Here is a 13,511-nt window from a genome sequence, read left to right on the forward strand (position 1 = left end):
CTACAAAGTGAGTTCCAAGACAGTCAGGACTGTTTCACAGAGGAAAGAAACCCTGCCTCAAAAGACAAAACAAAACAAAACAACAACAACAACAACAAAAGGAGTTCAGAGTCATCCTTGGCAACATAATGAGGCTGATTTTCATGAGATTCTGTCTCCATAAATCATAATGAAGAAAGAGAGGAAGAAAGGAAGAAAGGAAGGAAGGAAAAAGAAAGGAAGGAAGGAAGGAAGGAAGGAAGGAAGAAGAGAAATAATCTTGAGCCAAGCACAGACTGTAATCCCAGCACTCCTAAAGCTGAGGCAAGAAGATCATGATGAGTTCATTATCAGCTTGACTACTTAGTGAGACCCTGTCTCAGCAACAACAGCAAACCATGAACTATAATATAAGATCCTTATACTTCCTAACGCTCTTCCATGTTTTTCACTGTACCCTGCTCCATTCTTTCTTGAATGCTGAGATGCTGTCCCTAAGCTATTAATAAGCTCACCAGATTCATGCACACAGGTACACTGCCAGGGTTTGAAGACTATTATGACATCAGTTAGAGACCCCAGCTCCCCATCCCTCATAATAGGTGAGCAGGACACAGGCACAGAACAGGTGGCCACTCACCTTGAAGTGGAAGGAACTGGCCGGTGACCCTATGGAGCTACACTCTGGTTTCACTCGGTTGCTGTAGTTCTGGGCCTTGGAGCTGACATTCTGGTTGGACATGCGGTCATCAGTGATGGGGCAGATGAAGTAGTCCTCATCATCGTCACTGTCTGTGTCAGACTCCCCATTGTGGACGGCTTGGTAGGACCCGCCACGGTCAACACCTTCCAGGCGGAAGATGAGGTCTTCGTCTGCCATGTTTCAGGGGAGCCTGTGTTACTCGAGGGGTCTGCTGTGCAGCCAGAGTTACTGCGCAGGAGCAGCAAGGACAGTCCTGCGGGGAAAGCAGAGTGGAGGGCATGAGGGTGGTCGGGGTACCTGCATGATGCTGAAGATGGCCACGCCAGCAGAAACCCAGAGCAATCATGTGGAGAGGCTGTTAGCAACAAGCTGGCAATAAGGTGGGAACATTTCAAATGTCCACACCTGCTGGCCCAGTCCCTTCACTTCAGAGAACTCTGAACGCTTGGGAACCAGAAGTGCCTCGCAAAGAGTCACAGCTATCTTCCTTTAAGGACATAAACCATATCGAATCTCTCCTCCTCTTACCCACCCTCCAGCAACTCCCCTCACAGAAGGACTAGAACTCAAATCCTTCTAAGCTACACCAGCTGGGCCCCTGGAACCCAGCCCATCATCCTCAGGCCTTAGCCGCTCTTCCTGGGACACTGGTTTCTTTCCACTCAGTGAGCACATCAAGGGCGTCCCCACCCCAAGGCCTTTGGACTCTTTCCCTGAGCCTGGAACAGCCCCGTCATTTCTCGTTATGGGGGCTGTAGTCCAAAGGATGACACTTCAGAGAAAACTCCAGATTCCCTGTTGTCTTCTCAGTGATCATCCTGAGTTTAAACTGTCCTCTGTACTTTCTTTTCTTACACTTTTTTTCCTATTGAAAATAGATTTTTTTTTTTTACATAATATATCCTGATTACAGGCTTCCCCTCCCTCTACTCCGCCCAGTTCCTTCCCACCTCCCCTCCTACGTGGATTCACTTCCTTTCTGTCTCTCATTAGGAAAGAAAATGTTTCTAAGGGATAATAATAAAATATAACAAGATAAAATACAATATAACAAAACTATTACATAAAAGTTGGACAAGACAAACAGAAGGAAAAGGGCCCAAAAGAAGGCATAAGAATCAGAGACACTCACTCGCACACCCAGTAATCCCATAGAATCACTAATATGGAAGCCATAATTGCTGTGGGAGCGCCTTCTGCTCCTTCAGCCAATAGCGGCTGAAATACCAGCCCACTGGGGGGTTCTTTAAAAAAGAGTGGCAAGCCTTGGCTAGCTCTCTTGGTTCCAGCTCTTGCTCCAGTGACTAGACTCCTTTCCTGATGGTTGGTGTTTTATAAATTTTACCCCTAAAATAAATACCTCTTTAAATCCAAACTGATGGGGGATTGTTTCGCGCATTACATAATCTATACACTGAGTACCTGGTGCAGGCCCTTGCAGACCATTGCAGGCCCTGGGCACGCTGCCTCACTCTGTGAGCTCACGCTGATCCAGAGGGCCTTGTTTTCTTGGTGTCCTCTATCCTCTGGCTCTTACTGCTACTGGTGGGGTTCCCCAAGCCCTGAGGGGAGGGATACAATGGAGACATCCCATTTAGGGCTGAGTGTCCCAAGGTCTCTCACTCTCTGCATGTCTGGCTGTGGGTCTCTGTATTTGTTCCCATCTGCTGCTGGAGGAAGCTTCTCTGATGATGGCTGAGCAGGGCACTGACCCATGAGTACAGCAGAATGTCATTAGGAATCGTCTTTTTTTTTAAAGAACAGTAGTATTTGGCTTTGCTCTAGGTCCCTGGGCTACCTAGTCTCAGGTTCTTGGTCACCCAAGCAGTGAAGGGTAGGGGTTCCACCTCATGGAATAAGTCTTTTACTTATTTTGTGTGTGTGCATATGTGTACATGTACAGCTATGTGCCCGTCACAGAGCAGGCGCAAAGGCTGACAGACTCCCATCAGCCTTTGCAGTGGATGACTTTACCTGCTGAGCCATCTTGCAGGCCCTTTTCCTTCTGTTAGCCACATGCCCACTGATTGGCCTATAAGTGCCTGGCATAGACAAGGCATTTGATGTGTTTCCCCTCAGTAAATGAACACCCCTGCAATTGTCCCCTGGAACTCCAATAACTCAATAACAGGAAGAAATTGCTAGTGTCCCCAAATATCCATCAGCAAAGGCCTGTTATATAAATTATAGTATTTCTTTCTACAAAATAAGGTACTATGTGATGGCTAGAAGTGGGGAGGTCCAGCACCCAGGGACACACCAACACGGCCAGGGAACAGTGAGGCAAGAATGTAAAGAAGGAAGTCTTATACTTGCAGGGCTAATGACTTCCAGCCAGATACTAAAATGACTGAATTCATCAAGAATGATCTTCAACACATGGGGCTGGAGAGACCTTGGATCCCTTCCTTACAGTGCATGCAAATGTTCCATGGAAACAGACTAAGGCATAAGAGCCAAACTCAGGAAATACAGGACATCTTCAGAACCTTCATAATAAACAGAGACTTGGGTGCAGGCAGTAGGGGTGGTACTGGAGACGGCGCCCAGGGACTTGCAAATGCTAGGCACGCGCTCCAGCCTAGCCCTCGAGTATTTCGGTTTTCTTTGACATAAGTTTTATTTTATATAGTGTCCTTTAACTTTCTGTGTACCCGAGCTGGCCTTTAACTCACAATGTCCCTGCTGTCACCATCTCTCAGGTGCCTAGACTATAGGTAATTTGTGACCATAATCAACAGGATTTCTTCAACATGGCAGCCAAAGTACCAGTAACAAAAGAATAAATAGTTAAAATAAAAAGCTTGTGTGTGATGAAGGACACTGTCATATAAGAGGGGAGTTGGAGAGACAGCTCAGTGGGTAAGAGCATTTCTTGCTTCTGCAGAGCACCAGGGTTCAGCTCTCAGCACCCATACAGTAGCTCACAAGCATTCATCATTCCAATTCCAGGGGACCTGACACTCTCTTCTGGCCAGACACACATGGGGTATGCATACTCACAGGCAGGCAAAATACTCATAAAAAGTAGCCAGGCAGTGGGGCACATGTCTTTAGTTCCAGCACTTGGGCGGCAGAGGCAGGCGGATCTCTGTGAGTTCGAGGCCAGCCTGGTCTACACACTGAGTTCTAGGACAGACTCTGAGAGCTAGATAAGCCTGATCTTAAAACTGAATAAATAAATAAATAAATAAATAAATGAAATCTGAGAGAGAGAGAGAAACACAAAGGCCGACGTTGTTCTTTGGCCTATGTTGGGTTGTCATGGCAGAGACAAACACATACAAATAAATAAATAACAAAAATAAAGAAACAACCTACAAAATGAAAAAAAAAAGGTTTTCAAAATCATGAACTCATATGATAAGGGACTCAACAAAGAACTCTTACAATCAATAAACACAATAAAAACAGCCAAAGGATTTGGACACCCATTTGTCTGGAGCTGGGTGTGCTAGGGCATGCCTCTGGAAATATCTCTAGAAACTGAGGCAATGAGATCATAGGCTTAAGATTAGCTGGGCCAGAGAGTGAGATAGCGTCAAAAAAAAAAAAAAAAAAAAAAAAAAAGCAACAATCTCTCTTGGAGGACTTGAGTTCAGTTTCCAGCCAGTAACCATCTTGGGTGGCTCACAGTTGTCTGTAACTCCAGATTCAGTGATCTGACCTCATCTGGCCTCCACAGTCACATGTATATACATGCACATATACGTATATACACCTACACATATGCAGAGAGAGAGAGAGAGAGAAAGCAAAAAGAATTTTAAACGCACACACAAATAGCTGGTGTACACATGAAAAGGTGTCATTAGGGAAAAATGCAAGTGAAAGTCACACCCCACTAGGATATAATTTTAAAGCTGGGCCATAATAAAAGTCAGCAAGGACGTCCAGGAACTGGAACCCACAGTTGCTAGTGAAACTGCAAAATGGTGCACCTGCTACAGAAAAGCCGGACAATTCCTTATGGTCCAGCAATTCTGCTCTCAGGATGCAGCTCAAAAGAAATGAAAATATGTCCTTACAGCCACTTGCAAACAAGCTGGGCTTGTGGCTCACGTCTGTAATCCCAGCATTCTGAAGGCTGAGGTGAGAGGATTGCAAGTTCAAGTCCAGCCTGGACTACATAGTGAGTTCCAGACAGACCCACCTAGGTTACACAGGAAGACCCTGTCACACGCACACAGAAGGGGAGAGGGGTTGCCAAGGGGCTTAGTGGGTAAAGGTGCTTGCTGCACAAGCCTGGCAATGAGAATTCATCAGAACCCATATGACGGAAAGAGAACTGATTCCTCAAAGAGTCCTCTGACCGCCACAAGCACACCATGGCACGTGTGTCCTCGCATACACACTATGTATGTACGTGCACAATTAAGCAAATGTTTAAAACCTTACACAAATGTTCCTAGTGTCCCTACATCCGGCGTAGTGTTTAATTTTGTTTCAGCCATCTCTTTCTTCCGAGGCCTTGGCACTTTCTTGGCAGCTACTGAAACAGGACATATTTATATTCTAACAACTCAGTACAAACTCCTAAAATGGAAATTAGAATCTTAAAACCCTGTACTTAGCCTTCCTTGATAAAATGCATTCAGTGATCTTCTATTTATCTTTTTATTCGATTCCTTAGCATGCTGGCCACACACTGATTTCTCTGCTCCCAGTTTGAAACTTCATGTCAGCTGCCAAGTTTGTTTCTTACCCTCAGAGCAGGAGAGTCACCAGCCTGGGACAGATGCCAGAGCCACCTGATCCTCTTTGGGGCTTGAAGCTCCTAAACCCAGAGCCTGCTGTGTCCCAGTCAGCCTTACAGACTGGGACAGTGTGGTGCCCATAAAGCCAACAGACTCAACCAGGTCAATGGCCCTGGGAGCTAGGATGGTGCCACACCCACAGCGTCAGCTGTGACACCAAGAAGTGTGGCTTGGAGCTGAGATGCAGAACGTGGCCACTGGCACAGATCAGGGCTCTGTGGTCATACTCAGCTCCCAGCCCCTACCTGCCCACCCCTCCCCCACTGCTTGACAGCGGCAGCCGCTGTGAGGGGAAGTGGTCTGTCGGCCTCCACAGCTAGCTCACAGAAGCCTTGAGACAGAACCACAGATAAACACCCTCCTGACCCCAGGGACCAGGAACCGCGGCTGACAGCAGCTGTGACTGCCTGGCACTATGCCTTATACCCAGCAGGCGCTTGGTACGCATCCAGAACCGAGAGAACCTGGTGTTGCTGAGTTTCAATGTGTTACGAATCTGCTCTTAAGGAAGCTGAGACAGCACCTGTCAACTGTCAAAGCTGTTTGCTCCTACAGAGCTAAGCACGTAGTCTCTCAGATAAGGGCTGCATTTTCCAGACTACTTTACAGCCAGGCAAGACCATGAGCTGTGAGACTTCTCCTGGGGAGACACGAACAACTGTCCTTTCTCTCCTAACAGGGCGGTGATGACAGACAAAAGAAATGTCCCTCCAAGCGGACCAAAGGGGTTACTCACTACCAGGAACAGGGGTGACTCAGAGGCAGGTCATCGTCTACAGCCTGCCCCAGCACGGTGAGAACTCAGAAAGCTACAACCTGGAGCTCCGTGCCTACCTTGTGGGCAGCTCTCCTGGCTGCAGAGTGTCTGCTCCCCAGCAACTGCTCGCTGTCTATACATCTGCAGGAGGAGCCCGATTAGTCTTTCTGAGCTTCTCCCTCCAGAGGGGAAGTTTCCGTTCTGTGGAAATGTTTTCACAACACCATACACCCAGGCTGAGCTTACTGACTCAGAAGCAGAAGGCCGTATACAACTTTAGGGAAGGGTTGGTTGCTGTTTTTAACATTTATTTGATTTGCTTAGCTGGGGTTGGGGGCACGCTACAAAGTTCATGGGGAAGTCAGAGACTAGCGGGAGTCTCCTTTACCACACAGGTTCCAGGGACCAAACATAGGCCATTAGGCTTGGCTGCAGGCCCTCTACATTATGAGCCTTCTCCTTGGCCCCTTAGGGAAAGATGTTTAAAGGCTAGAATTCTGGCTAGAATGCAGGTGTGGTTGCTTGAGTTTAGGCAGCTCTGTTAGGCCATGAGGTACAAACCACACCCCAAGGTTGACAGACACAACACACAGGTCTCATATCGTGGGACAGCATCCTAGTCATGGGCTCATGCACACCATACTTTGATATCAGAACCTGTAAGATCATAATCTATTGCACTCGCTGTTCCTTTTTCCCTTACTACAAGCTGCTAATTGTATTGGTTCCAACCACACTTCCATATGCCTAGATGCCTGGCTGGGGACACTTGAGGAAAACTAGCCACAGTGCAAAGTTGGAACTTGGTGGCTTCATCTCCCCTCGGCACATTAAGACAGGCACCTGGGGCAAGTCAGATTTCTCCAGATACTAAGAAACTCCAGCAGGCCTGACCTCAGCTTCCAGCTCCAGTTCTGGCCCCCAGTCCCGTAGCAAACTCAATCTACTATGGGCTCCCAAATCCAAGGAAGGAGAAAGACCCTAGTTCACAAGACATGAGAATTTTCTAGAAGCTGCTCACTTAGGTACTCACAACATCCCCTCCCAGCCTGACACACCTGGGGAGAAGTGTCTGCAGAGAAGTAGCTGGCTCAGATTTTGTTCCTGCCTCTCTCACTGCCATCAACCTGGGGTGCAGAATCGTAACCGTCGGTCAGCACACTAGTACAGGCCAAGACGCAGGGACAACAATCATCTTCATCTGTGTAAATTGGGAGGCTGAGCCTTAGGTCCCAGCCAGATGGGGACCTGGATGTCTGGGAAGCAGCAAAACCAGGCTTCCTCAGGGGTCTACAGCAAACAGCTGTGGACGTAAGAGACTATGCTTGGAATGCCCAAAGCAAGGCCTACAGGTCAAGGGGCAAACCACAGTGGCGGCTGGATCTCCTTGGGGCTCACCCTCAGTGCTTGGGGTTGCCGTTCTGGGGCAGCACCCCAGAGCCACTGCTACTACTGTCCTGGTCTGACTACTGCCCATGTAGGATATGCCCAGGAACCTTTGCCCACAGCCCAGGTACGCAGACAACTATAAACACCTGCTCTCAAGATGTACTCGCTTCTACCCAGGAACACGTGGTTAGAGGAGCTGGGATCCAAGCTGTTCCAGCACACCTGCGCTTGCTTCTGGATTCTATGATTGATCGTCATTGGTTAGCATCATTATGGCTCAATCACAGTGATTGTTTCAGAGGTCATGTGACTCGTTAACTGTCTATAACTCCAGTTCCAGGGGATCTGACACCCTCTTCTGACCTCCAAGGGCACTAGACACTCACATGGCACACATACATATATGTATGCATGAACAAAGTACTAATAAACAACAACAAATCCCTAAACATACAAGGCAGAGCTGGGGATATAGTATCCACCTACTGTGTATAATGTGGGCCTGACACCAGTGGCAAAGGGGAGTGCTGGGGCTGTAGCTCAGTGACAGAACCCTCGCCTAGTTAGTATATGCAAGGCCTGGGCTCCATCCCAGCACTAGGAAAAAGGAAAGCACATGGTTAAAAAATACACCCCCTTTCCTGTCAGGGCCACTTGTAATGCCACAGGTCATCATGTATTTCTCAACTCTTGTGAACAACCTTTGCAACTGTGCGTAGAGCGAAGCTTTCCACACTCAGATGTTGCTACAATGTTTCCCACTATCCCAGGGGCCCTCTTGCTGGGTACCACCTAAGTTAAAATCACATACTTTCCGGTCCTTGTTGTTTCCTATTAAATCTACTTCTCGAACTCTGTATCACCCTGCCTTACCGGGTTCTCAGTGCTGGGCTTGGGGCTGTACTATCACACCCGACTTCTACATCCTAAGATCTTTCAGCGTGGGTTTCTTGGTATGATCATCAGGGCTTAGCCCCGCTCCACCCCCACTGGTGGCTCTGCCTGATCCATCAGGTACCAGGCAGGAACTTTCTGCCCAGCAGAATTGTCAGCACCTTCCTCAGAGTCTAGCGTGAGTTCCTGACACCAAGAGACAGCGGGATAATGGGACTTTGCTGTTGCAGATGGATAAGATGCAAAGAAAAAAATCCTGAGAGGATTTTTCTAGAAACAAGACAAACCAGACATTTGAAGGGCTGGCTGCATGCCAGGTGCTCCACTCAGCATGTTTGCATGTGTGTGACGATGACAGGAGCCACTGTCACCCCTTCCCCACCCTGCTCTGCTTCCCTCTAGGAAGTGAATAAATTTCACAGAGAATATGAGGATCAGAAGAATTTAGTAACTAGCCCAAGGTTGTTCAGCTGGCCATGGCAAAATTAGGACTTGAACTTAGATCTGTTTGTCTCAAAGGTCTCGTCAGGCCACCTTATAGTCTTTTTTGATTTTTTCGTGACTTGGTTTTCCTTCTTGGGGTTTCACCCATGTCACCAGGCCACTGACTTCCCGGGTGGTAACACCTCAGTGTCCCATATGCCAGCCGGAGATGGCTGCCTTTTTCTGTAGTTCATTCCTGCGACCTGGACAGATGGTTTGTGCCAGGCTTGGCACTCTCTCTGGGCGGTAGTTGGAAGAGTGAGACACCATTCCTGTTGTGTGAACATTCACACAGTCTGGCCTGTGTAAACACAGAGCATGTCCTGAGAAGTGAGGCTCACTGTAGCCCTGGTGTGACCAGCCAGGAGTACACCAAGTCCTGGGGACACCAAGCCAGTGCAAAGAAGATGATTAAACACTAAAACCCAAACCCAAAGCCCCCTTGTGCATGTTGTTCATTGAAGCTATAAGGACAATCTTTCTCTGCTTTGTACTCTAAAATGTCATTTGCTGATTTTTAAACAAAGAACTCTTGCACAACGACAAATCTGTGTGAGCAGGGTCCAGGCTGCAGCACTTGTATTTCAGCAGAACGAATGTTAACTTAGCCCTTGGCTTTCCAAACAGGCTGCTGTGCCTGCCTGCCAGGAAGCTGATGCCTGTGCCCCTGTGTTTTTTACATATATATATTGAGTCTCCTGCTCTATCATACACCACCTTATTCCTTTGAGATGGGGTCTCTCAATGAGGCTGGAACAGGGCCAGCTGCCAGCAAGTCCCAGGAATACTCCTGTCATGCCTGGCTACATCCCAGGGTAGGTGCTGGGACCTGAACTCAGTCCTCACGCTTACACAGCACGCTCTCTTCCCCAGGAAGTACGGGCTTCTCCGCCCCTGTGCTATTGACAATGAGCTAGTACAATTCTTACTCACAGGGGCAACACGTCAGGTGGGAAGTCAAACGTTTAGCAGCATCAGTGGCCTCCACCTACTAAATGTCAATTGCATTTGAATCAGAACAACTGAAACTCCAGGTGTTGCCAAGAGCCAGGATGGACTGGAACAGGCCCAGGCTGGAGCCTGTTCCAGTCACGTGGCAACTGGCAGCTGCTGCTGCAAATGACCCAAGCTCCTGTCTCATAGCTGGGGGGCAGGGTCCTAAGGGCTCCACAACCAACAGCCTGGCGTCAAGGGTCTATGCCTGCTTCCTTTCTTTCTTGTCTTCCCAGAGTTCTTTCCTCTCCTCCCTTCTCCTCCTCATCCTTCTATCCTTCTTCCTCCCTCCTTCCTTCCCAGTGGTGAGAATGGAGTTCTAACCCTGAGCTAACACCTAACCCTAAATGTTTCTGCTTCCTTGATCATGTCTCCTTCCTTCCTCTCTCTCTCTCTCCCTCCCTTTCTTTCTTTCTTTCTTTCTCCCTTTATCTATCTATCTATCTATCATTTTTGTTGTTGCTGTTGTTTTTGAGACAGGGTTTCTCTGTGTAGTTCTGGTTTTCCTGGAACTTGCTCTGTAGACCAGGCTGGCCTCAAACTCAGGGGTCCGCCTGCCTCTGCCTCCAAAGTGCTGAGACTAAAGGTGTGTGTGACCATGCCTGGCTTCTACCTCTTCTTTATAAGGACCCTGCAGTATCATAAAGAAGACTCAGGACAATGTCCCCACTACTCATCTCTCAGGAGGCCCTCTTGCTGTATAAGGCCACACATACTCAGATTCCCAGGGTGAGGGTATGGACACTTTTAGAGGGTTGTTATTGTTGGGCTCCTGGGTGTACTGGGACCTGGGAAGAAGTGCAGGGTGGGGGTGACGAGGAGAGTGGGGGTGGTCAGGATGGAACAGCTGCTGGTACTTCCCAGCACCAATCCTATGCTATGCATGGTGGGGCTGGGGGCTGGTCACCCCTACTGTTTGTTACCTGCTGATTTTCAGGAAAGGAGGCCCTCTGGGGGAGATGAGAGTGGTGAGCCCGATCCTGAAGGGGACAGACAGCTCTGGGCCCCGTGGGCAAGGCACTCCAAGCAGCCGAACCTGTGGAGGTATGAGGTCAGGGAGAAGGCAAACTCATGTGGAAGCTAACTGATCTGGGCCTGGAAAGTGGGAGACAAGCAATCTGATGGAGGAAGCCAGTGTGGACATCTTGGCAATCCAATGGAGGAAGCCAGTGTGGACGTCCTGGTCCTTTTACTCTGACATAAAGCACTGTTGCTCTTAATAGTTAACAGTTCGTCTTTGAGTCCTTAGTGCATGCCAAGGCTCTGGATATTAACGAGACCCTCATTTGATGCTTCACTTCTGGTTCCTGATCCTACCCCCTTCCCCCACTCACAGAACAAAGCAGAAAAGTGTCTGAGTCACAGCAGGTACTACAGAGTAAAGGTGCCACAGGGATAGTGGGTCCAGGCACAGGCCATCATAGCTTCCTCCAGTTACATCCTTGTTCAGGACAAGGTCCACTCCTAAAAGCAGAACTCCGCTGCCAAGCCCTGGCCAAGACATACACAGCGCAGTCTATCTTGAGCTTCCAATTATGGCTCTGCCTGTGGTTTGTTTTTCTTTTGAGACAGGGTCCTTCGTAGTGAGACTGGCCTACAGTCCCTATGAAGGAGACTGACTTTGAACTTCTGATTCTTCTGCCTCTGTCTCCTGAATTCTGGGATTAATGGGCATGCACCACCATACTTGGTTTTATCAGGGCTTAAGGGCTTTGTGCCTGTTTGGCAAGCACTCTACCAATTGGGCTACCTCCCTAGGCCTGTATTTTGTTTGTTTTTTTTTCTGTTCCAAAGAAACTGAGAAATGAGCCCAGTGCTCAAGACATCATGGACAAGCTGGGTGCTGCCTAGCGCAGCCTCGATTGGCCCGGCCAGTGACCGTGTCTCCCAGCATCTGCTGCACCTTGGTGAGACCATGTGATAGCATTCGAGCCAACGAAAGGTAGCCTAAATAACTTTGCACCACGTCCAGGCCCACTCAGCTGCTCACTCACTTCTGTGCCATTACAGAGCGACTGCTGTATACCTTCTCTGAGCTTCAGGGAGGACACCGATTCCCTCCCCACACAGAATTCTAGCACACTAGAATTGCACAATTGCACAGCACACTTGATTTCCATCAGGCAACTGTCCCAAGCTCTTCTCCTTATGCAATCCATCACCAACTTGACTCCTGGCCAAGCGATACACTATTCTATCAGATCTAAGAATATAGCCCCTCCTCAGCGCTGCCTCCGACTCCCAGGTGGCAGGTGAGAAAGCTGAGAGATAGAGAGATTTAGCTATAATCACACAGCCAGAAAGCCGGGAAGTTGGGTTTAAAACCAATGCTGGCCAGATTCAGGGACTTTTGATGTACTCTTCATTTCCTCAACTAGCAAACCCAGCAGCGGCTAGCAGCCACCCCTGGGAAAAAAAATGCAAACTGGGACCCTCACTCCAGACCTACTAAATGAAACTCCAGTGTGGTCCTGCAATCAGAGGCAGGCGAGCCCTGCAGAGGGCCAATGATGTGCCCAGCAGTTAGATTCACAGCCTACACTCACCTCCGACTCTCCAGCCTGTGAAATGCTTCTCTGCGTTTTACTACTGTACTGTGTTAGTGACTCACCCTTCCCTTCCTCTGGAGCCTCGTAGTCTGGACCTATAGGTCCTGGCTGCAAGAGTTTAATCAAATACTCTTTAATTCATGAATGTATGTATGTGTTGTGTTGTGTGTGCAGGTGACTGTGGAAGCCAGAGGAGAGCACTGGATCCCTTGGAGATGGTGCCACAGGCATGGGTGAGCCACCAGATGTGTGGTGAAGGCGACCTAGTCCTCATGGTCCAGCAGCTCCTCCCCCCCTTCATTTCAGGGGCAAGTGCTCTCAACCTGAGCCAGCCGTGCTCCCCTCCCCCACACAGGTCCTCTCCAACTCCAACAAGCTTTAGGGCTCAAACCCAAGGTCATCCCAGGTGTAGACCCTATGGTAACCTGGGATCCTCCTGGGTTCAACTGATTCCTGCAGCTGCCTCTTCAGGAGGCCTCATCTGCACCTGAAGCCTTCCTTCTTTGTCAGTCTGTCCAGCTGTTACTACTTGGTTTCTCTGCCCAGATCCTGAAGTTTTACTCCTTCACAACAGGAATTAGAGCAGAAATGGAGCCTGAGCCTCGATCCTACTGCACACCCCCAAGTTCCTCCATGCAGTTCCCAAGTGGGAAATTAACAGCCGCCAGCCCGGTGAAGTCAAGACCTTCTGGTTCTTAGTCTGACCAGGGCAAGATAAGAGGTTGAAAAATAATCCTGTGTGTGGACGGCGTGGCAGGGCCATTGAGGAAAGGCACAGGCAAGGCGCTCAGACTCTAAGAACTGAGTGGGGCCTCATTCTTTGGAACAAAGACCCCCAGGATAAATGGGAGCGTCGTCGTCGTCCCCCCCCCCCCCCCTCAACAACTACCGCTTGCCTTCCTCTCTGAGGATCTCTTGGCCCTGCAGAAAAAGAAGAGCAGTGTTTAAAGTTGAGCTTTGAAGACAGCCTGGGCCCTCTCCTTTCTCCACATAGCTCAAACGCCACC

General features: G+C 48.9%; 1 protein-coding gene across 1 annotated transcript in view; it reads right to left on the minus strand.

The window, feature by feature from the left end:
- Eef2k (eukaryotic elongation factor 2 kinase) overlaps nucleotides 1-13,511 on the minus strand; it is a 63,390-nt gene that overhangs the window by 48,848 nt on the left and 1,031 nt on the right. The window contains exon 2 of the mRNA XM_041667244.1: nucleotides 620-935. Coding sequence (XP_041523178.1) covers nucleotides 620-859 — 240 coding nt within the window. The 5' untranslated portion in view covers nucleotides 860-935. The remainder of the gene's footprint in view (nucleotides 1-619; nucleotides 936-13,511) is intronic.

Source organism: Microtus oregoni, unplaced genomic scaffold (genome assembly GCF_018167655.1).
Source record: "Microtus oregoni isolate MIOR12 unplaced genomic scaffold, Mior012 000016F_ref0000370, whole genome shotgun sequence".
Classification (NCBI taxonomy): Eukaryota; Metazoa; Chordata; class Mammalia; order Rodentia; family Cricetidae; genus Microtus; species Microtus oregoni.